The following is a 27,836-nucleotide window of genomic DNA, read 5'->3' as shown; positions in this document are numbered from 1 at the left end:
CCCAAATTGTGAAAAACAAGTTGAATGCATGCATGTACATGCATATGATACACATGCAGTTTATATGTGCACACACACCTACTCTGTGGGCTCATTTACATAGTCCACCATAGCTGGTTTATGCTGTGGATAGATTTCTGCAGTTCTGTTTTTATGTTTTTCTGATGCAGCAGCTATACATTCAGGTGTTCTCTGACTTTGGAAAATACTCATGTCAGATCCTCAATAAATTGTCCATGCTGTTGATAGCCAGTGCTACTAGGTGTCTATTGGAATATCAGAAGGCTGTGGAGACAAAATTATCTCTTTGATTATAACACAGGGTTCTGTAATAGTTCTTTTGAGCATATTTCAGTTTTCAGTTCCTCCTTGAAAAGTCTTTCAATAGAAGTTAGCAGTGTTCCCATGCTCATTCATAACCTCTCAATTAAGTAATTTTTAGCTATATTCACTTGCTACAGCCTGTTCAGTCCCATCTTTATGAGATTGCCAACTCCTGTCACTTATCATTGAGAAACTACATTATTTTACACAGCCACATTTTCTAAGAGAATGAATCTGTTGCTATCAAATGATCAATGTTGTGTTAAAGGGGCTTCTTAATAGCATTCATTTAAATAGCTCATCTTAATAGTCCAACAAGCCCACTGGCTGTTTGTACCAAGTATAAGGCTATATCAGGTTCTACCCATTCAACCTTTGCTATAAATTCTTAACTCAGTAGTTACAAATGACTGAAAAGGATTGATGATGGCTAGAATTAACCTTGGCAAGAAAAAAAAGCAATGTCATAGAAAGCCTTAGGTGTTCTAGGGTATTCCAGAGGGTGAAAGCAGATGGTAGCAGAGGGGAAATTTGTGGTTCACCAAAGTAAAAAAATATTTTTATAATGACATCTGTTAAGTAAAAAACAAAATACAAATAGCTTGTGGGAAAATATACTTCGTGGTGTTGCTGATTTTTTTCTCATAGGCTCTGAATTGATAAATTAAAATCATGTGGGTGATTTTAGAAAGTGAAAGATATTTTTATATTGTGCTGGGCTGTTGATTTTTATGTTACGGTTTCTAATACATATTCATCTCACATTTGGACAGATACAGCAGATGGTGTGTCTCAGGAGCTCTTCTCTGCTGGCTTGGTTGACGGTCATGATGTAGTTATAGGTAAATTGATTTTTAGTATGCAGTATCATTTTGTTGATATATCAAATGGAAATGTGTTCAGAAGCAAAATTTTTCATTAAGGAATAATTCGCTCTGAAATTTAAAAGAGAGTCTTCATAAATTCTTACGTTTGTAATGAAATTGCATTAAGAATCATATTTAATTTTCTTCAAAGGTGTTTCATGTATTTCCCTATCCCTTATGTAAGCCTGGTTTATCCATTGGAATATCACAAGAAACAAATCATAACATAGTTCTGGCATAGTTCTGGTATTTAAGTTGGAGAAGGCCTTAAAGGTCATTCAAGCCAGTTCATTTGTTATCCAGGTAAGGAAACAGATTCTTAGTGAGTTTCTCCAGAGCCACGCAGCGGGGTATGGTGTCTCTTTATTTTGAAATGCTGGGTTTTTCTACTGTTCATCTTTTTTTTGTTGTTGTTCGCTCAATGAAAAATTATTTATCTGCTTGGAGCGAGGGAAGCTCATGTGACCCAAGCACACTGATAGAGCTAGCAACAGGTAGATCCGCCGAGAACTGGGAGGCACACATTATCCGAGAAAGCCTGGTGTAGCTGAGCTGCCCAGCCCAGCCGCCCTATGCCTCCCGCCTCCCCCCCCCCCCCGCCCGGAAATAACGTGCTCTGTCACTGTGCATGCTTCATCAGGACTCTGAGTGATGCAATTAGTTAATATATGAATTATAAAGCATTCTGCTAATGATAATGAATGATAATGACATTAATGAGAAGAATGGATTAAGGTAAGATAGTCTTCCAAAATAATTCTTCAAAATACTCTTCCAAAAAAAATAATGCTTGAAATTGCATGTTGTTTGTTTTGTATTGTATTAGCCTTGAGACAGAGTGTCTCTCTGTGTAGCCCAGGCTGTTCTAGAACTCGCAGTGGAATCCAGACTGGTCTCGAACTCACAGAGATCCATCTGTCTCTGCCTCCTGAGTGCTGGGATTAGCGGTGTGCTCCATCGTGCCTCCTGCCATATTCTCCTTTTTAAAAACTTCGCTTACTCCGAATAAGTCCTTGCTCAGTGGTGGTGGAATTTCAGACAGATTTGCACATTTATTGGGATTAGCTTCTAGAAACCTGGTAATATAGATCGTTGTAAGGTAAATTTCTATATTTTATTTAAATGGCAATATACACTGGTGTATAGTGTAAGTTATAATTCTTGCTAAACACTCGTATCACTGTTTTATATAAACAAATGGTATGAAAAATACAGAAGAGGAAAGCTAAATTCCTTTGTATAAATCATAAGCAAAGTGTATACAATTAGAACTCTCCATTCCCTTTGCCAAGTAGTGAATACATAGACCTGCCATATTCTAAGTGAAATTTACATATGTGCTTGCATTTGTTATGTATCCGTGTGTGCTTGTATCTTTTCATTCATTCTTATCTTTCAAATTTTCCTTCATGATCATCCTGTTAGGTCTTTTAGCCAGCTGATTTCTTACCCGTTTTCTGATCAATTGTAAAGTGAAGACTCGGAGAAAAGTGTCAAGACAACCTTAGTGTCTTTTCAAAAGTCCACCTCTGACTTCTTTCTCTTAACCCTCCAGTTCCCTTGTTCAGGAAAATAAATAAATAAACACACACCTTTGTTTCTTAGTTTACCCCAAGAAATAATGAGACTAGTAAATGCCAAAACCAGAAAACATTGAAGTATCTATTTTCCATAGAGAGAACTGTGCTCCATGGACAACAATTAATTGCCAAGTGCAAGTAGAGTTTAAGACTCTTTGGCTCTTAATGTCCTTCCTGTAGTAATGAAGTTGTTGGGGCGGGAGTCATGGGAAGTTTCTGGGTTTTTTTGTTTGTTTTGTTTTGTTTCACTTATTGCAACAAGGCACATAGCTAATGCTGGACCTGAAGTTGCTCACTGGGCCTCTGTACCTCAGTACTGAGATTACAAGTGTGCACAACCACACTCTACTCGCAGTTTGAACTGATGCTGCCAAGAGACTGGGACTGACAAGTAGGAGACTCAGGGACAGCTGTGTCTCACAGATGTTTGAGGTGTCACCTCACCAGTGACCTACCGTCAAATCTAGGGGGGGGGTTTGTCCACTATTCACAGATCAATCTGCAGTATAGTTTTTTGTTGTTGTTATTGTTTGTTTTTGTTTTATCTGCAGCAGGGTCTTAGCTAGCCTCTAACTTGCTACATGGCTCTGAGGCTATCCTGTACACTAATGAGCTTTTGGTTGTTGTTGAGTTTTTTTTTTCTTTTTGGTTTTTACGAGACAGGGTTTCTCTGTATTGTTTTGGAGGCTATCGGTCCAGCCCGGCCTCGAACTCACAGAGATCCGCCTGCCTCTGCCTCCCGAGTGCTGGGATTAAAGGGGTGCGCCACCACCGCCCGGCTGCTGTTGAGCTTTTAAAGGAAAGAAAATAAGAAATGAAGCCAGCACTTATATTTAACTTATTAAAATGTGTTTTAATTACAGTATATAACTAGAAGGATCATATTTGTATTCTATGCCTTAATTACTTATTCTTACAAGTTTTATTTGCTTTGTTTCTCCTTGTTGGGCCTAGAATATTTCTATATGAAGAATGTTGGGGAAACCTAAGTGTATAACTCCTCCTTGTAAGGCAAAAAAAACAAATGCCTTTGCCGGGCATCACACCTATGATTTTACAGATGGTGCATGTATTTTTATCCGATGCTCAAGCTTATTCTGTGATGTAAAAGAGATCAAATGAGGTCTGGAGGATGTAACCTGAAGCCCTTGACACCAGGGATTCTTGACTCTGAGAGTGTATCCTTGTCCAGGCATTGTAGACAGAGTCTTGCCCAGTATCTTCAGCCTCAGAAAGCGATTATTCCTGTGCATTGTAGGAAAATAACAAACAAATAAAAACAAAACCTACTTAATTTTTCCCAAAGTGGTATCATTTCAGTTGTTATTTAACAGAAAAGATATATTTACTCCTGTCCCCACTAACCAGTCTCAGAGTTCCTCTGCTGTCTCCCTTGACGTCCCTCCCACTTTTTACTACACAGAGCCCAGGAGCATCTCAGAGCTTTTATTTCTTACATCTTACAGAATTTCTTCCTTTTACCCACATCTTAGTACAGCTGTTTTCTCGCAACATAGGAAAGTTTGCTAAAAGACCTGCCTCTATCATCACTTGCTTTAGTACCATGAACTCCTGAACAAACTCCAGCCAGACTTTGACCTTCCTACTCCACTGAAACTGTCACTTTCAAAGCCACATCTGGAGAGGACAGGCCTGACAGTGAGATGACAGATGCCGTGTTGGGTGCAACAGGAGCGGAGTGAACAGTGCGGTGTTACAGGACCTGTGATCTCAGAGTGGCTGCCACCTTCCTAAGTCTGAGTTAATTGTCTGTCTTCTTAATTGGCCTGTCAAAAGTAGCGGGCATAGAAGGTAGGGCCTTCTTCCGTGGTAAGCTGTTCATGTGGGTTTGTAAAAACCCACCCTTCTTTGTTCCTGCAACCTAGGGAGTGATTTCTTCTTAACATTTTTCTGGTTCCTCTTCATCTTTCTGACCTGTAGATGTTGGTGTATCCAAAGACTCTAAGGACATTTTCTTTCCGCTGCAGTCACTTCTTTTGGCATGTCATCTGGCATGGCATCAATCACATTCTGTTCTTCAACTTTCTGACACAGACCCTTATTTTGAACTGCAGACTCAGTCAGATTTTGTTTTTAAAATCATCTTCCCTTAGGAGGGCAGTCAATATCTGAAATTTAATTGTCAGTCTCAAACTGCAGCTCTTGGCATTTCCTCCCACCTGTCCTACAGTGGCCCTTCTCACTCAGGGATACACCACTCTGTCTGGGTGCTCATGCCAACGCTTGGGAGTGACCCATGGCTCTTCTTTCTCCCTTACCCAGTTTCCAGATTGGAATGTGCACAGCATATAACTATTCATCATCACCGTGGTTCTCTTTTGTGACAACATATCCAACAGAAACAGCTCGGTGAAGGGAGGGTTCATTTTGGCTAACAACTTGAGAGGGTGCAGTCTGTTGTGGCATGGAAGACATTACCATGTTCATGGCTGCTGGAGCACTAGACGAGGAAACCGAGGTCTCAGAGAGCCCCGGTCAGTGGATACATTTTATCACCAACTAAAATATAAAGTGATGTCTACTGCTTTGAGGAAAAAAATAGGCTCCTCTAGCTCCATCCTACATATTGCAGTTAGGTAATGTATCTAGAAGGCTACAGATCAGGTATTCAAATATATGACCCTCTGGGGGAGGGGAGCATTTCACATTTAAAGCATAGTATCCTCTTCTCATCCCCCCTCATCCCTCAGCTAGAGTATCACCACTGTGTTTTTACTGCTACCCCAGATTGTCCCCCCCTGTCATTTTGAAAGCCAAGTAAGTTAAATCAGACATAAAAGTCATGTGGTTCCAGGTACATGAAATACCCAATGCAGGCAAATATACAGAGGGAAAGGAAAATAATTGAGAGGCATTAGAATGCAGAGGGTTTGAGGGTTTGTTTTGAATGTGATAGATATTTTGGAATTAAAGGTAACAATGGATATACAACCTTGAGCCTACCCGAAACCACTGAATTGCGAACTTCAAAAGGAAGAATTTTCTGTGTGAGTCACATCCCAATCGAAAAAAAAATCGACCAGATTATACCAACACTTTCACAAACTGTGCAGTGGCTTCCTCCCCATATGCCAGTGTTCTGTACCCCTTCACTGTACACCCCAGTCACTTCTCAGACAACCTGTCTCCTCTTCACTCTGCTCCCACCCGTCAGCCACACCATCCTGTAACCCCCGCAAGCCACACTTGCCTCTCTCCCAGAATGCCCCTTCTGACAGCTCACCGAGGCTCACCCCATACCTTTGGTGCCTTCCCTGACTCCCCTCCTCAAAATGGCATGCCCTTTCCAGCTTTCCGCCATCATTGTCTTTCCTCATGAAGCACGTTATGTTTTTCACTTAGGAAAATTATCTGTAGAATTTCTTCTTGAACACAATTCACCTCTCTCCCCCTCCCTCCCTCCCTCCCTCCCCCTTCACTCTCTCTCCCCTCCCTTCCTCCCTCCTTCTCTCCCTGCCCTCCCATTTCAGATAGCATCTCACTGTGTAGCCAGGCTGGCCTCAAGCTTGTGATCCTCCTGCCTCAGTCTCCCAAGTACTGGCATTACAAATGTGCATAACCTCACCAAGCTAAACATTAGTTTCTTCAATGTGGTTGATTTTATCTGTGTTCTAGATGGATCCAGACCCACTGCTGCTGCAGTGCCTCACTTTTCCAGACAAACACGTGTCCAAATGCTGCCCTGATCTCTACAGCTGCCCCCAAACATTTTCTCTGGAAAAGAATTGTATTGAACATAGGTTACTAGTGTTTAGAGACTCTTATTCTGAAGAGCTTAAAATTCGAGTCGCCTTTACAAAGAGAAATAAGCTCACATGAGGAAGGCTGCACAAAAAATAGCCAAGTTGTGTGCGTTTCTTCAGCTTATATAAGATAGCTAACATTTAAATAGATTAAAAGTCTGTTTCTTCCCATCAGCGTTTTCTTGTGAGTTGGAGGAAATGCTTATGGTAGCATGAAAAGGCTGAGAAAAGCGGCAGCATATGTTGTAGAGCAGTGGGTGTCATGGCTTCTGCTATAGCGTAGCAGGCCTGGGTTACGAAAGGCTGCGTTACCTAGCCGCAGGGTAATACTCCTGGAGTGTGCACAGCTTGGCAACGCGCCGGGTGGACTGAAGGAAGGCCGTGGATGGCACTGAGTGATTGCTTTCATTCAGAGCGAGAGCGGCACAAAATTAAATACACGGTTTGTAGACTGAACTCAGAAACCCGCTTCACTTACGCTCAAATTCAGCACTACCTTAGGCAAGAGACAGAAAACACTTTTAGGCCGTGTGTAAACAGACATGCCGAAGACGGCACTGCCTTCTGGGTAGCTAAAAAAGTAAATTTGTGAGATGAAAAACTAAATGATATGCCTGTATAAATTTGCTTATCTTGCCTGCCTAGGTTGGCTGCAAAATGTAAACAGACAAGAGCAGAGTCCTTATTCCAGTTACTTCAAAGAGGATTACCAAGGAAAACTGATAGGGAGGACTTGGAGAAAACCCCCTCTCTCCTCTGACAAAGAGTCGCCCCTTGGAAAATGAGGTTCTCCCTGGGAGGTGGCTGTGCAGAACATGGCTTTCTCTGCTGTGGACTTGTGCACTGTAATTTTCTTCAGTGAGTTTAGGAACTTCATCAGTAGGAAAAGGGAATAGGGCAGGGGTCACAAGCCAGTGTGTTTGTAAGGCCTGGTCACACAGCCTCTCAAAGCTACTCCACCCACAGCCTGCAGGGCCCAGTGCTGAGGCCAGGGTCCAAAGCCCTGCACTGAGGAGGGGAGCCTGCTGGACCAGTGACTGTCTGAGCGGAGTGTCTGCTGACTGATGTCACTTGGGTTCTCTGTCACCCCTCCTGGCTTTCTAAAACCCTATGCCTGCTTCCTTTAAGTGGAGTTTGAGACCAGATGTTAGAATTTCTATCTCCAAAGAGGGGGAAGTATTTCTACATGAATTTATACAATTTTACTCTGATATGTTTTAAGCCAGGATGTTAGCACTACAATGAAACTTATTTTAATGATGTGTTTTATTGTACTTTACTGTGTATTATTAATATATAGACACAGTTTATTTGAAATATATATGTCCTCATAAGTTCTCTCTGGGCTTTTAGACATGTTGTTCATATTTATGTAATAATTCTCTACACCCGAAAAGAACTCCATGTAAAATGTGCTTCCTTTTTAAGACTCACCATATATGTCCCCTCCAGGCCGTCTGCCCCCCTGCCTGCCCCTTCATAGCCATAAGCTGGAGGACAGCCTGTCCTTTTGTGGTGATCTTTTCACTTTTTGGCAAGTCTGGAGGTGCCTTTAATGCAAGCTCTGTCTGCTGAGCTATCGTCTCCATTACCCTTACCGTTGCTGAATTACATTATGGGTGACAGTATGGATAAACCCATTTCACAAATTTATCACTAATCCAGTATATGAATAGATAATTCAGGATGGTGCACCTTTAACATGAAATAATGAGTGACTGAGATTTTATTTGTGTTTCTTTGTCTTTCTTCCCCTCTTTCTAATCATATGACCTTTAGGAAGGAATTCTAAGGTCTTAAGTGTCTCTTTTCCACTTGGATATGCTGGAAATTGGGTACTTTGCAGAACGTAGGCAGTGAGATCCCTACATCAGGAACTTATTTGGGACACTTTTTACAATTGTACATTTCTGGGTTCCAAACTCAAGCTCCAACTATGGGCATCTTGGGCAGAGAGGGTGGGAAGTAGCATTTTCATAAGCATCCCAGATACATTTTTACATACTTGGGCTTCCTTACTTTCCATTTGCAGTAGCCTCTAGCAGTTGTTCTTGCCTCATTAAATCACTGTATCTTCACAATAGCATTAATTTTCTTTGTTTTTTGTCTGCTTTCTTTAGTTATCTCCTTGGAAGTCTGCTTATAGTAATACCAGTCAACTGGTATTTTTGTCTGCTTTCTTTAGTTATCTCCTTGGAAGTCTGCTTATAGTAATACCAGTCAACTTTTAAAAGAGTGTGTGTCTGCGTGTGTATCTGCGTGTGTCTGCGTGTGTGTGTATGCGTGTGTGTGAATGGTATGGATACTGCATGTGTGAAAGAGCCTCACTGGTGGAGATTTTTACTGCCATTAATATCGATATATATATATATATATATATATATATATTTTTTGGTTTTTACGAGACAGGGTTTCTCTGTATTGTTTTGGAGGCTGTCGGTCCAGCCCGGCCTCGAACTCACAGAGATCTGCCTGCCTCTGCCTCCCGAGTGCTGGGATTAAAGGCGTGCGCCACCACCGCCCGGCAATATTGATATTTTTAAAAACTAAAACTAACATTGTTGAAGCTGGAGAGATGTCTCAGTAGCGGAGAGCGTTTTTTGTTTTTCTAGAGGGTCTGGGTTCAATTCTCAGCATGCACATGGCAGCTCCCATATCTGTAAGTTCAGTCTGAGGAAACTGACAGCCTCTTTTGGCCTCCAGAGACACCCATGCAGGCCAAACACCCAGAACATTTTAAACTAGAAAATACTAATACTGCTGCTCATGGTGGAGTAGGCCCCGCATGGGGTTTCCTCTTTTGTTCTTCCAGGTAATAATAAAGCACTTTAGGCTCCAAAGTATGCAAGTGACAGAAGCTTAGCTTGCTTGGGAAGGGAACGCGTGGTGAGGTGTGCACAGCTATTCTCTATCTCCCTTCAGCGTTGTTCGAGTCTGTTCTGAGCGATGGCACTATTGAGCAACAGTGCACTGCACTTCTATGATAAGACCTATAGAAAGAGCAGAGAAATTTTCTTATATTCAGTTCAGTGGATATTTCTACTGTGTTTAATGATGTTGAAATCGAATGAAGACAAGTTTTCCTTAACAAAATAGCCTGTATTGCACAATCATGTTTTTTTTTAAATAGTGGTGGATAGCTTTTTGGAAAGAAGACAATTCCTTACATACTCTCTGGGTTTGGGCGGCTTTGGAATCAGTTTGATTAATGTCAGTAAATGTAGTCAAAGAGTTCTTGATCAAAAGTTACGGATTGAGAAGGTGGAAGAAATGACTCTGCAGCTAAGAGCACTCCCTGGTTGTTCTTCCAAAGGACTTAGCACCCGCACGGTGGCTCACAACTCCAGTTCCAGGGACCCGGACACTCTCTTCTAGGGACTGGTGCACAGTTATACATACCGGCAAAATACCTGTACACATTATTTTTAAAAATTAAATTTAAAATCTAAAAACAAAAATCTGTGTTGAATTTAATCTTCCAGGAAATCAGGAAATATGAGGAAATATGCCTTTCTTGAGAATGCCATGTTGATTACTTTCCCTAAATATTAAAAAAAAAAGTAGTAAACAATGGACAGTTAAATATGGCAGGATTTCCGATTTTATCAAAGTGCTGCTGCCGGTTTTCTGTAACTCACTGCTCCTGGCTCACTGCCTCCTTTGCTCATTAAATGTAAGAGGCTTAGCACACGGAGGAGTGCTATGATGACTGGACACGCACATGCACAGACACATGCATAAAAACTAGGTTTCCCAAAATGATTGGCTCTTCATAAGGGTGGCTGACCTGCCCTTCATAAAGAGCTTCTGATTGATGGCCATTGTGTAATTCAACACTGTCTTTCACAAGTGCCATCCCAGGAAGTTCTACTATAAAGTAGCATCTGTCTCCCTGAAAGTGGTCTCTGTTTCTATATTACATGATTATGAATCAGTACAGCAGTCAACTGCACTGTAAACCCTGTTAACCAATTAACATTGTCACTTTTTGTTCACTTAGAAGTTGGTACCCTTTGTAGAAAACCCCTGGTATAGATAGATTCCAGCGAAGATTTGTCATTTAAGTGAAGTAAGAGCTTGCCAGTGGATTAGTATAGGCCCCTAGAGTCCTGCTCTTTTCAGATGCTTTAAATTGTCCTGTTTTAATCAAAATGTTAATCTACCTTTTAGTCCTAAAATCAGATATGCATGAAGATTCTGCTCAGTCCAGCCAAACTTTCTGTCTGTTGGATAAGCACCAAATTGTCAATCTTTTCTTATGACAAGGACATCTTTCTCACAGAATTAATTAAAGTAAGTTTATCTGACTAAGAAACTTAGGTTTAGTCTTTGTGGCAGTGTACCTTTTCTGACACTACCATGTGTGTCAGACTTAAATCAATCAGGTCATTTAGGTTGCACGCCTGTGTGTGGTGTGTGTGTGTGTGTGTGTGTGTGTGTGTGTGTGTGTGTGTGTGTGTAGTGTAGTGTAGTGTTTATCCACGTCACCAATCTCTGGGCTTACATCTAACTATTCCAATAATAATACAGTATTTTAGATACAAACATATGATCATGTGTGCATATTATTAGTCTAACAGGTCTTTCTCACTACCAAGTGAAATTTTACTGCTTTTTTTTAATGTGTTACTGTATCTCATCATCATTTTTTATACAGAAGGAAATAGAGTTATTGCTTAGCCAATCAAAGGAAATAAAGAGCCAAGGAAGAAAATAAAGTCTATATTTTTGGTTGAATATTGATTAATATCACTGTGTTGGTATCATATCCAATTATATCTAACTCTGATTGTGCATCTTGAATTTGATTATCACTTTTTGACAAAAACCTTCTTGCACAGTTTACGAAAACCCAGATCTTAATCTTAATCTTGTACCACACAAGTTTAGCATCCAAAAAACAGCATGGAAAAATGCTGTTGCTCCAAGTCCATTTTAAGACAAGAAGAGACTTTTCTGATCCCTTCCAACACATCTAACATTGCCTTCTTGCTCTCCCCAGGGTAAAAGTCAACACTTGTACAGGTTGGTCAAAAGCAGAAGCTGTTTTTGCTAACCCACAACATCCTCTTTGTAGTACAGGAAGGCTTCTGTGCCTGATCAGATGCAGGACTACTGAATGAGAATCACAGCCAGGAAAGCATCCCAAGATCCATGCCCATATTCCTGGGCTTGACTGTACATCTTTCTGCCCAGAGCAAGCACACTGGCAAACACTGAAGTCTGTCTGTTCATTTGACTTGGGAAACATTTTTTCCCCTGACTTAATTTCTTAACAGTGAAATGCCTTCTACCCTTAGTGAATTTCTTCAGCCATGAGCTGTACATTACTGGAAATGAGAATATCTTATACAAAGCGTCTTTTCTGTAATATACCCCTTTAAGGGCTAATTTTATAACCAGCTCTTGAGACTTCTTACCAGTGTTTGTTGTCCAAGGTTCCAGAAAACAGTATTTCCTATGACTTAGTTCTTTCCTGACCTTCGTTTGTTTCTTTACACATCTTTCTCACAGCTTTGTTTGTTGGGAGGGGCAGCTTTTTTCTTTTTAATTCTTTTTAATTCTTTCTAATTCTTCTGTTTGTCAGTGGTAGTGAATCATAAGGTAACGTCTGCATACAATGATTCGCTAACTTCCAGAAATAAAGAAAATGGCTTAGAAGACATGATTTAGATGGTATTACTTTTATGAAGCCTAAAACAATGTGATAGATAATTTTGGTTAATGGGCTCAGCCCCTGGCATAGCAGGTTTGTTGAGGATGACAAGATTTCTTTGAAAAGAAATTTAAAGATGGTGTTCAGTGTTTGAGGTGTGTGTGTGTGTGATTGGTATGAGAAATTATTTTTTCAGAATATATTTTTGTATCTAATACCTATACTTTATGTAACCCTGAGCAGTGACTTTATGTTGTATTAACACTGACAGCTTAATTTTCTAGACATATTTGGAAATATCAATGCAGTTCATATATCTTCAGATTAGTTGTTAGCCACACGTAAAACCATTGACTATTACTGGGAATTCCCAAAGAGATTTTTCTCAGAGGTTCTTAGATTGCCTTTCTAGTGCTAGTTAGCATGTGATGATTTCTCTGGCTCCCATCTCTCTCCTTAAAGAGATGGCTCAACGGTGTCACCAGAAAGCTCCATGGCACTCCTGTTACGGGTTATATACCCTGCCATCAAGACCCTGAAGCTACTGTAGCTATTCAGTGAATAAAGTATCTCCCCCACTCTGTGCCAGGTATACCTGCCACACGAAGCAGCCAGCGTCATTACCCTTGTGAAGCCCGCAGTCTAACATGAACACAGGCATTCAGTAAGCCGGTACATATTACCTGTGAGATTGCAGACCACAAGAGGTGCTGTTTTGAAGGAAACACAATGAGTTTTAAAGACAGTTATAGACATGGGGCACACTTAGATCCAGGAACTAAGAAGTCCTTCCTGGGAGAGATGAGTGCTTGAGTCCATGTGTGCTGGGCATGTCGGTAGAAAATGGACTCGGGAATCAGAAAAGTAGATCAGAATGGCCAGATTGAATAAGGAGAGAGGAGGGGGCCAAATCCTGAAGGATCTTACAGATAGCCACCAGTCATAGTGATGTTAACTAAATCCAGTTGCTCGACTTTGAGACCCTGTATAAAACAGAACCTTTGTGACTTCCTTATTTTTCTCCTATGAAAGAGAACAAATAAATAGTTTCCTTTAGACTCATGTCATTTTGAAGAACATCTCAATATACAATTTAAGCTAGATCCTTTTATTGCCTAAATCTGTTTCCCCTTTTTCTCATTATGTTTATCTCATGAAATTTGTTTGTTTTTATTGATTAGTGATTTTTACACTTTGCTAGCATGTGTATAGTGAATTCTGTTCACTCTCACCCGCCCCCTTTTAGCTCACCTCCCTCAGCCCCGCAAGTTCCTTTCCCACATTCATGTCTTTGTGAATCACTGATATTTACCTGAACAGACTCTATGAACTTCAGTTGCAACTTGGTGGCTTCGGCATTGGTATACAACTAATGACAATGAGTGTCTCCCCCGGAATCCACCAGTAGCCAGTAGTTTGGCCTGTAGGGGAGGAAGGGCCCCATTAACCCCTCCCCAGCCCATGACAGGCCCAGTGCAGACAGTTGCGCTAGCTGTGACATTGTTTGCAGTGGGTCTATCATGCTCTCAAGGGCGCTTTGCGCAGCCCTTCTCCCCACTTGCAGTTCTTAGCTGGTGTTTCCCGAGCCTTAGAGGGGTAAAACAGATGTGCTGTCTAGGAATGAGCGTTCAGCCTTCACTGTGCACCTCGAGCAGCCCTGAATCTCTGCATGTAATCCCCTTGCTGCAAAGACAAGCTTCTCTGATTAAGGACAAGACTGCCATTTATCTGTGGGTTTAAACAGAAATATTTAGAATACACGTTGGTGCCACATCAGTCTAGCTTTAAAAAATTCCCCCTAGGGCTAATGACCTTCACAGCCATGGGTTTTTGACTTAGTTTACAGTACCAGGCATAAATTCCATCCCGTGCCACAGGCTTCAAATCCAATTAAGAGAGCAGTTTGGTATCCCAAAACATTCTTACCTGGAAAGCTGTTATTGTAGTTCATAGGGTTCACAGTATGTAAGGCTGATAATACCTGCATATACACATATGCACCCATGTGCGTACACACACACACACACACACACACACCGGCAGCTTCCTGTGTAGTGCCTCCAGGCACTATGAAAGCTACCAGCAGAGAGGAAGCTTCCAGCTCAGTTCCATTTTGACTCTTCCATATCTTGCAACCAGGGTGTGTGGTGTCTTCAACAACAAGGTCTTATCATGTAGTTCTGATGGGCAACCAAGAGGAATGGCAAGGGCCTCGATTGTTTGGGGGCATTTGCGGTCTTATCAATAGCTCATAAAGAGGTCTCAAAGCTGGCATTTCTAGGGCCACACATGTAGAATGTCTTTATTCTAACTTATTTTTTAAACTTATATCTTTGATTAGCTTACAAAGTACTAGGTTTCCATATGTCTTTTCCCCATACATCCTTCATTTGGAGTAACATTCCCTCTTATCTCCCTCATCCCCTACTCTCACCCCTGCTTAAGCCTTATTCTCCCCAGCAATTCCCCTCTCTACTTTCGTATTACCTGTGTTCTGCTGTCTTCCATCACTGGAGACACCTCCGGTCCCCCATGACTGAGTCAAGTCAGAACCACAGAGGGGCAGGCATACAGTCCTTGACTGAGAAACAAAAGCTGAAATGTTTCACATTTCTAGATTCATTTGTATTTGAAGGTTTTGAAAACTCACTGGTAATTTAATGTTTGGGGACCCAAAAGAACTTCAGTGACACCATTCAGGAATTCTCAGTCCATCATAGGAAAATTAGAATTTTGAGAAAAGTCAACAAACAGGCATTAATTGCAGGCATTTTCTTCACATTAATTAGTGACCAAAGATCCTTCATGACATTAGTGGCCAAGGGGCCTTCATGTATAATCTCAAAGAGAGTGAAGTATATTTTCCATTTCACAATATTGCCTTATTCTCACACAAATTGTGGTGTGGGTTGAGGTAGCACCATACATACAGTAGAACTATTATCGTTATAATAGAGTACAGAATGCATAAAATATTCATGTTCATTGAGTTAAAGCAAACCTGCCGTTTCAAGCCCATTAATTGCAGTAGAATTGAGCGAGTTTTCTTTTGGGGACTAACACTATAATTACCTAGATTAAAGTGAGCATGCAAAGCACTGCGTGTTCCCAATGCTCATTTCTTAGTGCAGTAAAAATAAGCTCCTATTTTTCTACCTTTTGTCCTGACAAACTGGCAGTGGGCCTTGGGCAACGTTTGCTTGTGATTTCTGGATTTTTTTTTTATGAGTGGGGAAAGTTGTCTGGTCTCAGTAGCCTTTAACTGGCTTTATGCTCTCCATTGTGCTTTCAAAGGAAAGAACTTGGGAAGCTTGTGAATAGTAGCGATAAGTAGCACATTCAGTGGTATAGAAACAGCCATTCGGACTGTGGTCTGCATATTAACATTGTTAATTATCCAAATACAGATTGGTTCTGGTGAACTCCATAACCAATGCTTGGTTATTCATAAAAGCAGTTGCTATCATTGCCTTGAGTGGCTGCACAGCCTTCCATGTGCTGGGCCTGTTGGAGGTTCCCGTACCTCAAGTGCTTGGATCTGAGGTATTTCAGACATGAGAATAATTTTTCAAACTTTTAAATATTTGCCTGTGTATGGAGCCCAAACCTGGTCATAAAATTCATTTGTTTCATACTCACTTTATAGAAGTAGTCTGAAGGCAGTTTCATACAGTATTTTCATCGTTATGTGCCTGAAACAGATCTTCAAGTTTCATGGTGTGGTATTTTCTGCTGGTAGCATCATGTCAGTGCTTAAAAGGGGTTTGAATTTGGAGCGTTTCTGACTTTGGAGCTCAGCTTAGGGATGTTCAACGGGTTTAAAATAGCTTTGTCTAATCAGATCCTGAGAAAGTACTGAGGAGAGCGTGTGTTTCAGGGAAGCAGTGCAGCATTGGGGTGAGGCAGGTTCCTTGGTCTGTCAGTTAGCACAGGCAAGTGAGTGAGTCTGGAACTTAGTTCACCTCTCCAGCCCTCAGTACCTTCTGTACTCACAGTAAACTCTTTAACCCTGGGCTTGCAAGGCCTGCTGGGCTATAGGAATAGTCCAGATTTAGGGCTGGCCTCTCAGCAGAGGCAGGTAACATTTTGTACTTTGTGTTTTAGAGCTAGATCATCTGCATCTTGTACAATATAAGATTTCTTTTATGGAATCCCATCCCCATCAGAGAATCTAAAGCAAAATTGTGGTTTTCCAACTACAATGGACAGGAAATGCCAGTGGAAATGATCTGAGATAACTGTAGACCTACTAAACACCACCAGCTTCGTGAATTTATCTGTGCCCCCTTGGTGCTACAGAGAGTCACTTTCCCTTCTTTGCTCCACATCAGGCTGAAAAGTGCTGTGAAACATAAGATGAAAGGATGCTAAGAAGGGACTAGGCAGCTTGATAAATTACCTTAAATCTCCATCCACTGGGGATGAGTCATGAGACACCTCTTTGACTTTTCTGATTGTTCCTTGTGTACTTGGCTCCTGCATATGAGGACCACCAATGCCTCCAACTCCAGAGGAGGGGTGAGTCCTAGGCACCATGATTATTCTGTACCCTGGATCACACTCTGAACCCTAGGCTCATTGTTGAACTTTAGTTCTTTCTCCAAAATCTTTCTCGTCCTCCTGCCCCAGGAGTTGGTGACATGAGTGTTCAGCAGCTTACAAGTACTCCACAACTCAATCCACGCAAACTTGTTTTTTGCTTTTCTTCAAGGAATGGCCCTTAGAAGCTCCCAACATGCCTGTCTCATCTATTGCTAGTCTGTGTTGACTTACCATCATGCATTGCTAAGTAAGCCCTTAGATGGTGTGGGGTTGACATCACTATGACCCCTTTGTGGGGGCATTAGATACATTTGGTGTGGGCCTTGTAATCTTCTCACTAAATAGTCTTAGCTCTTCTAAAATGTCTTCCATAAAACACTCATTCTCGGTGGAGGTAATTCTTCAGAAAATTTATTAGATCACTTTTAGGTTATGCCACGTAGCGTCACATATCTTTCCTGCGTGCCATTGAGACAAGTTATTTGCAACCCGTTTTTAAAAGCGAAAACTATGAAAGAGGAGGAAAAACCAATGTGTGCCTTCAGTGGGGGCCTGTATTTCACAGGTGAGTGTCTCACACTTGACAGGAGAGCCACATCTAGTTTGTTTATGTATTCTCCTTTGGATTCCACATGCTCTGTGCTCTTACTTTTAGCCAGCAGGCCCTCCTTCATGGTTGGTGCACAGTTGGTGCTTCACTGATGATTGTGTTGTTTTGTTCTGTTCTCTTAACTCTATTTGGTATGCAGACATTCACCCTTAATTATATATTATAGGCTTTCCCCTGACTTGAAACCATGACTCCTTTTGTTTGAATATGTTAAAAAATAAATCCCAGACTGTGAAAAAGTGATTTTTTTTCAAAATTACTGCAGCCCACATTTTCTATCTCAAGTCCTAATTTAATCACAGCTCTCAAGGAAATGAACCTCGGCAATCTTAATTGAGTGCCTCTGTGCCTGTGGAATACTTTTCCTCTCTTGGCATACCAAAATTGAAATTTGTTGAGCTTTGAGTTTTTACTGCAAAAGCCTCCGAACCACAATTTAGTCAATAACCCATTGCGTATCCTTTGTTTCTGCTCTGGCTCCAGTGAACGGCACTTCTCTAGCCTTTGCTAGCAAGCAGAGGCTTCACTCTTGTAGCTCACAGCTCCAGGCTATCATACACACGTGCTTTGCTTGGCCTAGACAAACAAGATCTGGGAATTCAGTTGCCAGCATTTTAAAAAGTAGGACAGTTAGTTGATGGAAGAACCCAGCCCTGGTTTGTCTCAGGAAAACGAGAAGATCGGAATGCAATTGGGCATAAAATCCTATATGGCAAACCTTGTGGCTATCCTCACTGATATGTAATATACTTCTGGACCCCTGGGGAGTCTTCGGTCTTGTGGAGTGCATCATTGCTAACTGGGGCTGTCTTTTTCACTTCCTGTACTCACAGCATGTCATTTGCACATGGTTAGAATATTTTTAAACCAAGAACCACATCTGATTGTTCCAGCTGACGAGGTTACAGGTGTAAGAGTGCTGCCTAGTGGTTTCTTAAAGATCTCTCTTTCCCTTATGTCATTGAGAGTCATCAGCATCCTCAGGCAGTATGTGGGTTAAAAGAATACAGTATGTACCTAGTAGTTCATCTCTGGGAAACAGTTCAGGGACAATTATCGGAATATGAAGTTCTAAACTGTGATCCTGTTTCCCTATGAGAAGGAAGGAGATCTGTGTTTCATGAGTATTAATCAGTGTTCACCTTAAGGGTCACCCCTGTCCTCACTGAATCTCTTATACAGATTCCTAGTGATTTGTTAATGTGGTTGATGTGCTCACTATGGAATCAGTATGCATCCCCATCCTAAAATGTAAAATTGCAGTATTCACATACACAACAAAGTCATATGTACTGAAACAGCGGCAACACAGCATGCTGTCTTTGCTCAGAGATGATTGTGCCATCATCAAAATGTTCCTTATTGCTCCTGATTGTTCCTATATGAAATAACTCTATGAGACCACTTCCACTCCCATTAGACACATAACATTTCATAACTTTACCTTCTCATTTCTGCTAAGATGGACCATCATTACCCAGGTCAGCATCCACCCCTTACTACTCCAACCAACATTTTGAACGGTGGCCATAACTAAGATACTCTACTGTTAGTAACAATACAGGTAGACATAACCACTAAACTATTAATCTCTCTTTGCCTTTGTTTTTACAGACTAACATAGATGTTTGTCATGATAACTTCCATCACAGGGAAGTATATATGTTGGAATACTTGTATTTTTTTAGTAATAGCTTGATTGGCCATTATACCATTTAAATAATCAAAAGGATTATGTGGGTTGCAAACTTTAAGGGTTTTTAGGGTGGGCCAAAAATGTGTTTCACACCATTTGCTATTTTATCCACTGATGTAATATCAAGAGACCTTACATTAGAAGCTGATTGACTGTGTAATACCATTACAACTCAGATTTCTAATATACCCTTGCCACTTTGGACTGGAGTTGAACACTGTAGCTTGGAATGCCTAACAGTGTTATTTATAGAAAATATTGTCATCTCTGTGCCTTTGTTGAGAGGGAGAAGTCACACATGAGGAACTATGTAAGCTCCATGTTCACAGGGAGTTTTGTTTGCTTTGTTGACTAGTGTTTCTTGGGACATGAGAATAATGAAATATTTATTCAATAGACATTTGGTGGATGAATTAATGAATGAATTACTAATTTGACTCCAACACACAGTTGTGGGTAATATGCAGATAGGTGTGATTCTTTTTGCTATTTGATTTTGTAGGTCTTAATCAAATTGCTAGCATTTACTGGCAGCTAAAATTGGGGTTTGTATTTGAACTGTTGAGATTTATAGACTAAGCAGGGTAGGCATTAAGAGTTTCTACCTTCCAGAAATATTTCTCAGAAGCCAGAAGTTAGATGTGCAATCGTTTTTTACTGTATTAGCTAGGCAAGAATGAATTCATCATTTTTATCTCCCCATTTCTCATTAAAAGACTAATGCCAATATCTCCCACAGAACACTGCCAAATTTCCGCTTGTGTTAAAGTAAGAACCTAGATGTACATTTGAACAGCACACAGTGGACTTATGGCAGATTAACTCCTTGGTAATGGAAAATATATACGACTGAGTGACCTCCAGCCAGCCAGAAATAAATCCTGTGCATAATCTTGCCAGCCTGTCAGTTGATGTGCACAGGGCCCCTTGTTTGTCTTAGGATGACTTGCAGAGCAGGTGCCCAGCCACGTCAGTCTGCCCCATGTCTCTTCTGGGCAGCTGCATCTTGTATAAGCTGATGCCTAAAGTACGGCATTGTCATCCTTTGTCACTAAAGGAATCCTGCCTTATTGGAATGTCTGTTTGTGGGGAGTTTCCCGCTTTGTTTAGCTTCTGATAGCTGTTCAGTTGTTCTTTGAACATGCTTCTAATTTGTACTTAAGCTTTTGATTTGTTGCATCTTCCCATTTAGCTCTTGAATTTTCACATGAGATTTTCTTTTCATGTCAACTGGAAATATAAGTCTAGTGCCAGAAGCTTTTAATATGTTCTTTGTACAGATGGGGTGGGCAACCTTGATCCTGATTCCCCCCCCTGCTTAGGGCCCTGTCAATTTAACTGAGAATCTAATGGTGATTGATATGTTTTCTTTTGACTTCAGAATTTCTTGTAATTAACTCAACTCCCTGCCTATAATTTATGGGATAAAATAACCTTTATTTGGACTGAGGTGAAAATTTCATTTTTACTTTTATAAAAAGAAAATCTGCGTGTGTGTGTGTGTGTGTGTGTGTGTAAATTTGCTAACCTAAAATTCTATTGAATTTCTCTGATAATGTGCACCTAGAATCCAACTCTCTAGCTTGGTCCCACTACCTCCATCATCCACTGCACTCTAACCATCCCCTCGAGTTACTCTTCCTGTGCTAAAATTCACTCCTCTTTTATTTAACATGTTGGATTTGTATTTCTTCTTCTATAAAAATGAAATTAAACCCTTGAACCAAGTACAACTGGTTCTTTGGGGACAATGAATTGGAAGTGCTGTGTGGCAGCAAGATTGCCATCTGAGCATAACTAGCTACTGGAGACAATCTTACAGGACAGAATGTCCTTAGTGCTGTTTGTGGATAAAGCTGCAGGTCAAGGCTAATTCATTGTTACTGTGGCTGCTCTTCGTGTAAAACGCAACCCCTAGTGAAGCTACCAAGTAGCCTGTCTTCTTACCCATCTACTCCTGAAGTCTTCTGGAGGTATTTTTCAAATATAATCAAATACTGTCATTCTTAAGGTAGTTTTAAACATTCACAAGATTTATCAGGGTTTTCTTGTTGTTGTTTTGTTTTGTTTGTTTTTTCGAGACAGGGTTTCTCTGTATTGCTTTGGAGCCTGTCCTGGCACTCACTCTGTAGACCAGGCTGGCCTGGAACTCACAGAGATCCACCCATCTCTGCCTCCCGAGTGCTGGGATTAAAGGCATACGCCACCAATGCCTGGCTAGGTATTTTATATATAAATTCCTAAAATTGATACTTAGAACCAAGTCATCCACAGCACAATCATCTGTTCCAGTGATCATCTGTGCCCTCGAATTAATAAGATCAAAGCTTCACCTAAGGAATTAAAGATTTGTTCCGCCCCAGAGCAAGAAAAATTTCCTTTTTCCTGAAAACAAGAAAAAGACACAGAAGTAGCAACAACAAAATAATCCCCAAAGCAGCGTCACTCTCCTACAGCTTTACATGGAACCAGCTGTCAAACCTGGAGTTACTGAAGTGTTTGGAAATTCCTGGCTAAAAGCCTCTAAAATCAAAAGAATGGTGTTTCATGTCGAAGAGTATTAGCTCCAGCTCTGTCTGAAATGTCCATAGGTGGGGATCACGGAGCTTTCCCTCTGTTTGGCTCTCCAGAACGATCTTCACAGCTTCTTGCCTGCTGTGTTCAGGAGCAGCATCAGCTGGTTTGCAAGACAGAATCCCCACTGGCTGTGAGTCTCTGGATTAGGGAGAGGACCCCATCCCTATGTAGGGGCCTTTATAGTGCCCCTCACATCCTGATTCTTGTGTGAACTGCCCACCTTAAGGTATTTTTAGTTTGCTTCAAGAATGTTGATGTCCCTCTAAGAAGTAACACAGATTGCACCTGGCTATGTAAGTGCTGGAAACCTGTCATCATGGGTTCAAACCCTGATCTAGTCTTTCACAGGCTGGGGGACTTTGGGCAACTCTTGCCATCTTCAGTTTCCATTGTAAAAGGGGGACGGTGGTAGTTCACACTTCAGTATGTGGGTGCAAGAATTTAAACTGCAACAAGTATGTATCATTAATCTTTAATAATGGTTTTATTTATTCTGACAAGTTTTTATTACTCTGGTATACAAAACTTCTCAATGAAGGAATAAAGAGGTGTCAGTTCATAGATTTCCCCAACAAGTGGTCATTAGCAACCAGTAAAGAGAAAATCTTACTGAAGAATCACAGGATGACATTTGGGGTGGTTACTTGGAGGTTTTGTCATTTCCTGGGTGGCACAGTGTAACTAGTCTCTGCTATGACACTCCCAGGATCTGTCTGGCTTCAGAGCAACTGGTTTTAATTAAATGACCAGGCAGCCATGAACAAACAAAAAACAGTTCCTATGCTGTCTTGTGACTGGCATGTTTTGATCGCATTCATAATAGTTTACACCTTCTGTACTTTTCTGTACACACGCCATAGTCACAGTAGCTGTTATGAAAGGAATGATGTTATCAGAGTGTATGAATTAACTACACAGTATGTTTTTTTTTATGAGTAGTTGATCTGTGTCTGCTCACCCTCTTCCCACACCTTAGTGTATACAGTTGTGATGAACCCCAGCAAGGGACAAGGTGACAGAGGTACCCTTTATAATAGAACTGCATGAGCTGAGACCTGCATTCACTTTTTTTTTTTCATTTTTCCTGGTCTTTTGAACCATGGACCCAATTGAGTTGCAGCTCACAGCTTTTTAGTTGCTTTCTTTTCTTTTGTTTCTCCCCTCCACTCCCTCCCCACAACCCCAGCAGGAAAGAAAAGCCATATCATCCCAGAGTTAATGAGAACTTGCTGCCTTAAATAGCACCAGAATAAGCAGCATGGGCTTGTACTCTTTCTGCTACTCATACAGCCCACAGCCTTGCTTGCCCTTTTCACTGCTGTCAAGCACTCTTCTGATTTTTATTCCTTAGTGCATTATTGATGATCATCCCCACCTCAGCATCTCTTCCGGGCTCCTCAACTGTGTGTGGACTGCCTGCATCTCCTCTGTAGAGTCAACATCATTACTGTGCACGGCATGAGCCTCCTCGGCCACACCCTCCTACCACTGTGCTCCTGACTCCCAACATCAGCAGCTCGGCTCACTCTGTACCTCACGGTGCAACCTCATGGTCCTTTTCTATCTACTCCCTTGACATAAGTGATTTATTTGTTCATGTTTTCTTTTAATCCCCCAAATCAGTGTAGCATGGTTTCACCTCACTTTTCTCCTGTTGCTTGTCATGAAATGCCTCTGTGTGTGCCAAGTATCTAGGGATGAGACAGCAGAATAGTGTCCTCTGTTTATCACGGTAGAAATGATGCTCTAAAATTCAGTTCTATTATGCTTCCTGTGTGTGTGAGTATCTGACCCTCATGACATTCCTGAAAGTTCGGTTACCCCCTACAGCAAGGTCCCAAACAAAGACATGATGGCTATTTCCTAAATCAGTCACTCTATCTTGTGTGTGTGTGTGTGTGTGTGTGTGTGTGTGTGTGTGTATGTTGCACTTACTAGTATTAATGTGTGCACCTGCACATGTGGGTTCACATGCCAAAGGGTATGTTTATATGTGGATGCTCTGGTTTGACCATAAGTGTCTTTCAGTTTTTCTACACATGTATTTATTTATTTATTTATTTAGAGACCAAATCTTTTGCTGTCCTCCAATCTCATCTGTTAGCTAGGCTTGCTGTTTAGTGTGTTTCAGGGATCTGCCTGTCCCTCCACCCCTGCTCCAAGCTCTGAGGTCCAAATGCCTGGCATCACACCCATCGTTTTCTGTCGCTTCTTTAGGATCCAAACCCATGACCTCAGAGAATAACTTGAAAGAGTTGATTCTGTCATACCATGTGGGCTTCTGGGATTGAAGTTAGGTATCAGGTTTGTCAGGTGCCTTTACCCATAGAGCTATGCACCAGGCTCCCAAAGCATGACAGGGAGGCTTATTAGTTTTGAGTGATTGGTCTAGCTTAGCTCTTATTTTAATGTTTCTCTTTATCTATGTTTTGCCTTAGGGCTTTTTACCTTTCTTTCTATATATCCTCTGCATCTATCTATCTATCTATCTATCTATCTATCTATCTATCTATCTATCTATAATGCTTCTTAATCTCCTGCTGTCTCCTTGTCTGATTGGCATTGCCTTGCTTCTGGCCCCTTGTGTGCCCCTCTCTTTCTCCCTCGCTCTCTTCATTCTTTTCCCTCTTGTTCTTCTTGAGCCTAGATTTCTCTTCCTATTTATTCTCTCTGCCCTCCAGCCCTGCCCTTTCCTCTCTTGCCTAGCTATTGGCTGTTCAGCTTTTTATTAGACCAATCTGGGTACCTTAGGCAGGCAAGATGAAATAAATGTAACCCATCTTTACATAGTTAAACAAATGCAACATAAGCAAATGTAACGCACCTTTACACAGTTAAAGTAATATTCCACAGCATAAACAAATGTAATACACCTTTACACAGTTAAAGTAATATTCCCCAGCATAAGCAAATGTAACACACCTTTACACAATTAAAGTAATATTCCCCAGCATAAACAAATGTAACACACATTTACACAGTTAAAGTAATATTCCCCAGCATAAACAAATGTAACACACCTTTATGTAGTTAAATATTCTACAACAGAGCTATCTTGCTGACTGTGACAGTATTCCTTATGCCTTACGGTGGGTGCTGAGTGAATATTTTATTTCCTAAGGCCTGTAAACAAGTGTGTTATTATTATATTAACATGAATTTTTGAAGACTCTGTATTACATTACTATTTAGATAGCCATTCTGTCGCACACACACTATTTAACGTTATATACTCACCAAGAGTTCCATAAGGAAGGCTTGTGGTTTCATCAAGATGCACTGTTGGTAAGCAGGTTGCAACTTGTGTACTGTGGAAAGGGGTCATGAAGGAAGATTGGAACTTCCTTCTGTAGATAATTACCAGTGTCATATAAACTCCTTTCTCTGAATCACAAGTGAACACACACAGCCAGCGTGAAGATAAAAGGTTGGAGTCACAAGCTGGGTGGTAGTGGCTCACGCCTTTAATCCCAGCTCTTGAGAGGCAGAGGCAGGCAGATCTCTGTGAGTTTGAGACCAGCCTAGTCTAGAAGAACAAGTTCCAGGACAGCCTCCAAAGCCACAGAGAAACCCTGTCTCAAAAACAAAAAAATAAACAAACAATAGGGTGGGGTCACTGACCCCAGATGGCTCTTTCATCGTAAGGACATATTATATCTGCCCTTCCTCTGCTCCATTTATTCAACAAAGAATCAACTCACAAGTTCTTTCCTAGGAAGAAATCTTTGCTTCTACTGTTGTTTAGTACTGCTACCTCCAAACCTCCAGCATTGTTGGTAGCACCCAGGGCCTCCCACATGCTAACCCTGATTTGGAACTGTGTACATGGAGCCCAGGCCCAAGCACACAGGCTACTGCTTCCAAGCTCCCAGCTTACATCTGTAGCCACTTAGCTCTTCTCTGCTGCCTTCTAGATAAGAGAACAGTATCGGGTTGGGGTGGAGGGGGGAGCCTTGATAGAAGATTTCTTGTCTGTTCAATTAAGGCAGTGAACATAATGAGATCCAATGATTTCTCAATTAAGGAATCAAGTCTCTCCATCTATGCTTAGCTTCATTAAAGTGAATGTCCTGTGCCTAGGGGTGACTAAGAAGGTATCAGGCAGTGCTGTCCTGAGGGAGTCACAGACGACTTTAGTGCCCACTTTAATTCCCCTTAATTTTCAAAAATTTCAGATTCTCTGTATGAAAGAAAACACATGATGCATTCCATGTCTGACTTACTGGACTCAACACGATGGACTTTAGTTCTATCAACTTTTTTGTGCAAGTGGCATGACTTCATTCTTCTTTGACTAAATCATACCACATTGTGTGTATATATGATACATTCTGTATCCATTCATCCATTGATGGCCCCAAGCCATTGTGGAAAGTGCTACAAAGGGGGGAGGAGTCTCAGAACATGTCTCATATTTGCTGACTTCATCTTCTTTCAGTTATATTCCTAGAAAGGGAATGAGTTGTATCACATCATAGCTCTGTTTTCAGGTGTTTGAAGATTCTCCTTGCTGTTTTCCCTGGTGACTGTCCTAATTTACATATCCTCTAGCAATGTGGAAGAATCCCATACTCTGCCAAATACACCAACATTGTCATTGGTGTGTTTTCATAGATACATATACATATACATATGTATATATGATAGAATCTTAGGTTCTTTTGATCTTTCTCTTCTGAGCGAAAGGTATTGAACATGTTCCATGTATGTATTGGCCATATGTATTTCAGTTTTTGAGATCTGTTCGTATTGTTTGTATATGTGTGTGTTATATTATTTGTTCTTTTGTCTTTTACATATTCTGAAAATTAGACCTTTGTAAGAGGGATAGCCATCAATCTTTTTTTCCCATTCTCTAAGCTTCTGCACTCTTGCTGATTATCTTCTTGACGGTGCTCTTCAATTTGATGTAAGTCCACATATCAGCCCTTCTCTGTATTTCTTATTTGAGTCCTATTTGGAGACCATTGTTTGCCTCAGTAGCTTGAAGTATTTCCCCTATGGTTTTACTTTGCGGATGTCTGGATTGAAGGTCTTATGTTTGGTCTTTGGTTCTTTTTGAGTTGACTGTTATTCAAGTGGAGAGGTTTGTCATGTTTCAGCCCAGTATTCTCTATGAAGGCCCCCCCTTTACTTAGTACCATTTGTTGAAGAGATCTTTTTGCCAACATGAGTTATCTGTCAAGGATCAGTTGACTGTAGATGTGTTTTTTTCTGTGTCTTATATCTACTCCTATGTCAGTTTTGGTGTTTTACATGTTTGTCTCCACCTCATACCCCAGCTACGGGCTGGTTTTGTTATTGCAATATATTTTGAAATCAGGTCTTGTGATGAGAGTCCATCATTGCCCTTCTTGCTCAGGGTTGCATCACCTAGTCAGGGTCTTTCAAGCTCACTTAAGAACTTTAAGACTTTTTTTTCTAGTTGGGTATTGCATTGAATCTCAAGTTGGCTTTTGGTAGCATGGCCATTTTATTGATATTAATTACTTCAACCCATGAGAGTGAGGAAGAGGAATATCTATCTTCTATATATACATATATATATGTAATGTATTTGTTTTCTTCATTGGCTTCGGCTGGTTTTGTTTGGCTTGGCTTTTTTGAAACAGGTCACGGTATGTAGCTCTGGTGGCGTGGAACTCAGTATATACACCAGGCTGGTTTACAGAGATCCACCTGCCCATACCTCACACAAGTGCTGAGATTAAAGGCACTTGCCAGCACATGTGGCTATTGTTTAATCATTTTGTCATAGAGCTTTTCCATCTCCTTGCTTAGTTGAGTTTATCCCTAGGGGTTCCCTAGTGGTTTGTTGTCTGCAACTTACTGACTTGAGGCTATCAGGCATGGTATTGTTTTCCTGATTTCCTTCTCAGTGAGTCATGATTAGTGAATAACGTTTGTTTGTGTAGCATGTTGTCTTCTTGAGTTTATCTGTTCTAAGACCCTTTTGGAGGACTCTGAATTTTCAATGATTTTATCAAAAATGATTTTGAATTTTATCTCAGGCTATTTCTGCATCTATTAAGATGACTGATTTTTACCCTTGATTAAACAGTTGTGCCTTACTATGTTAATTGATTTGCACAAGTTGTACCATCCTTGGAATGAAGCCACCTTGTTCATGTTTAGTAATCATTTAATGTGATACTAATTTATTTCCTAACATTTTACTGAGGATTTTTACATCACTCTTCAAAGGCATTTGCCTATAATTT

The 27,836-nt window shown here is 40.9% G+C and overlaps 1 protein-coding gene across 3 annotated transcripts in view; it reads left to right on the top strand.

Moving 5' to 3' along the window:
* The window catches only part of Stk39 (serine/threonine kinase 39), a 273,394-nt gene that overhangs the window by 219,744 nt on the left and 25,814 nt on the right, over window positions 1–27,836 (top strand). For 2 of the 3 annotated variants that reach the window (XM_021232850.2, XM_040745499.1), the window contains exon 16: window positions 1,098–1,166. The exons of the other annotated variant lie outside the window; for it this stretch is intronic. In XM_021232850.2, coding sequence (XP_021088509.2) covers window positions 1,098–1,166 — 69 coding nt within the window. The remainder of the gene's footprint in view (window positions 1–1,097; window positions 1,167–27,836) is intronic. 3 annotated transcript variants of the gene reach the window in all.

Source organism: Mesocricetus auratus, unplaced genomic scaffold (genome assembly GCF_017639785.1).
Source record: "Mesocricetus auratus isolate SY011 unplaced genomic scaffold, BCM_Maur_2.0 Super-Scaffold_100004, whole genome shotgun sequence".
Lineage (NCBI taxonomy): Eukaryota > Metazoa > Chordata > Mammalia > Rodentia > Cricetidae > Mesocricetus > Mesocricetus auratus.
This window is presented reverse-complemented; position numbering and strand designations above follow the sequence as displayed.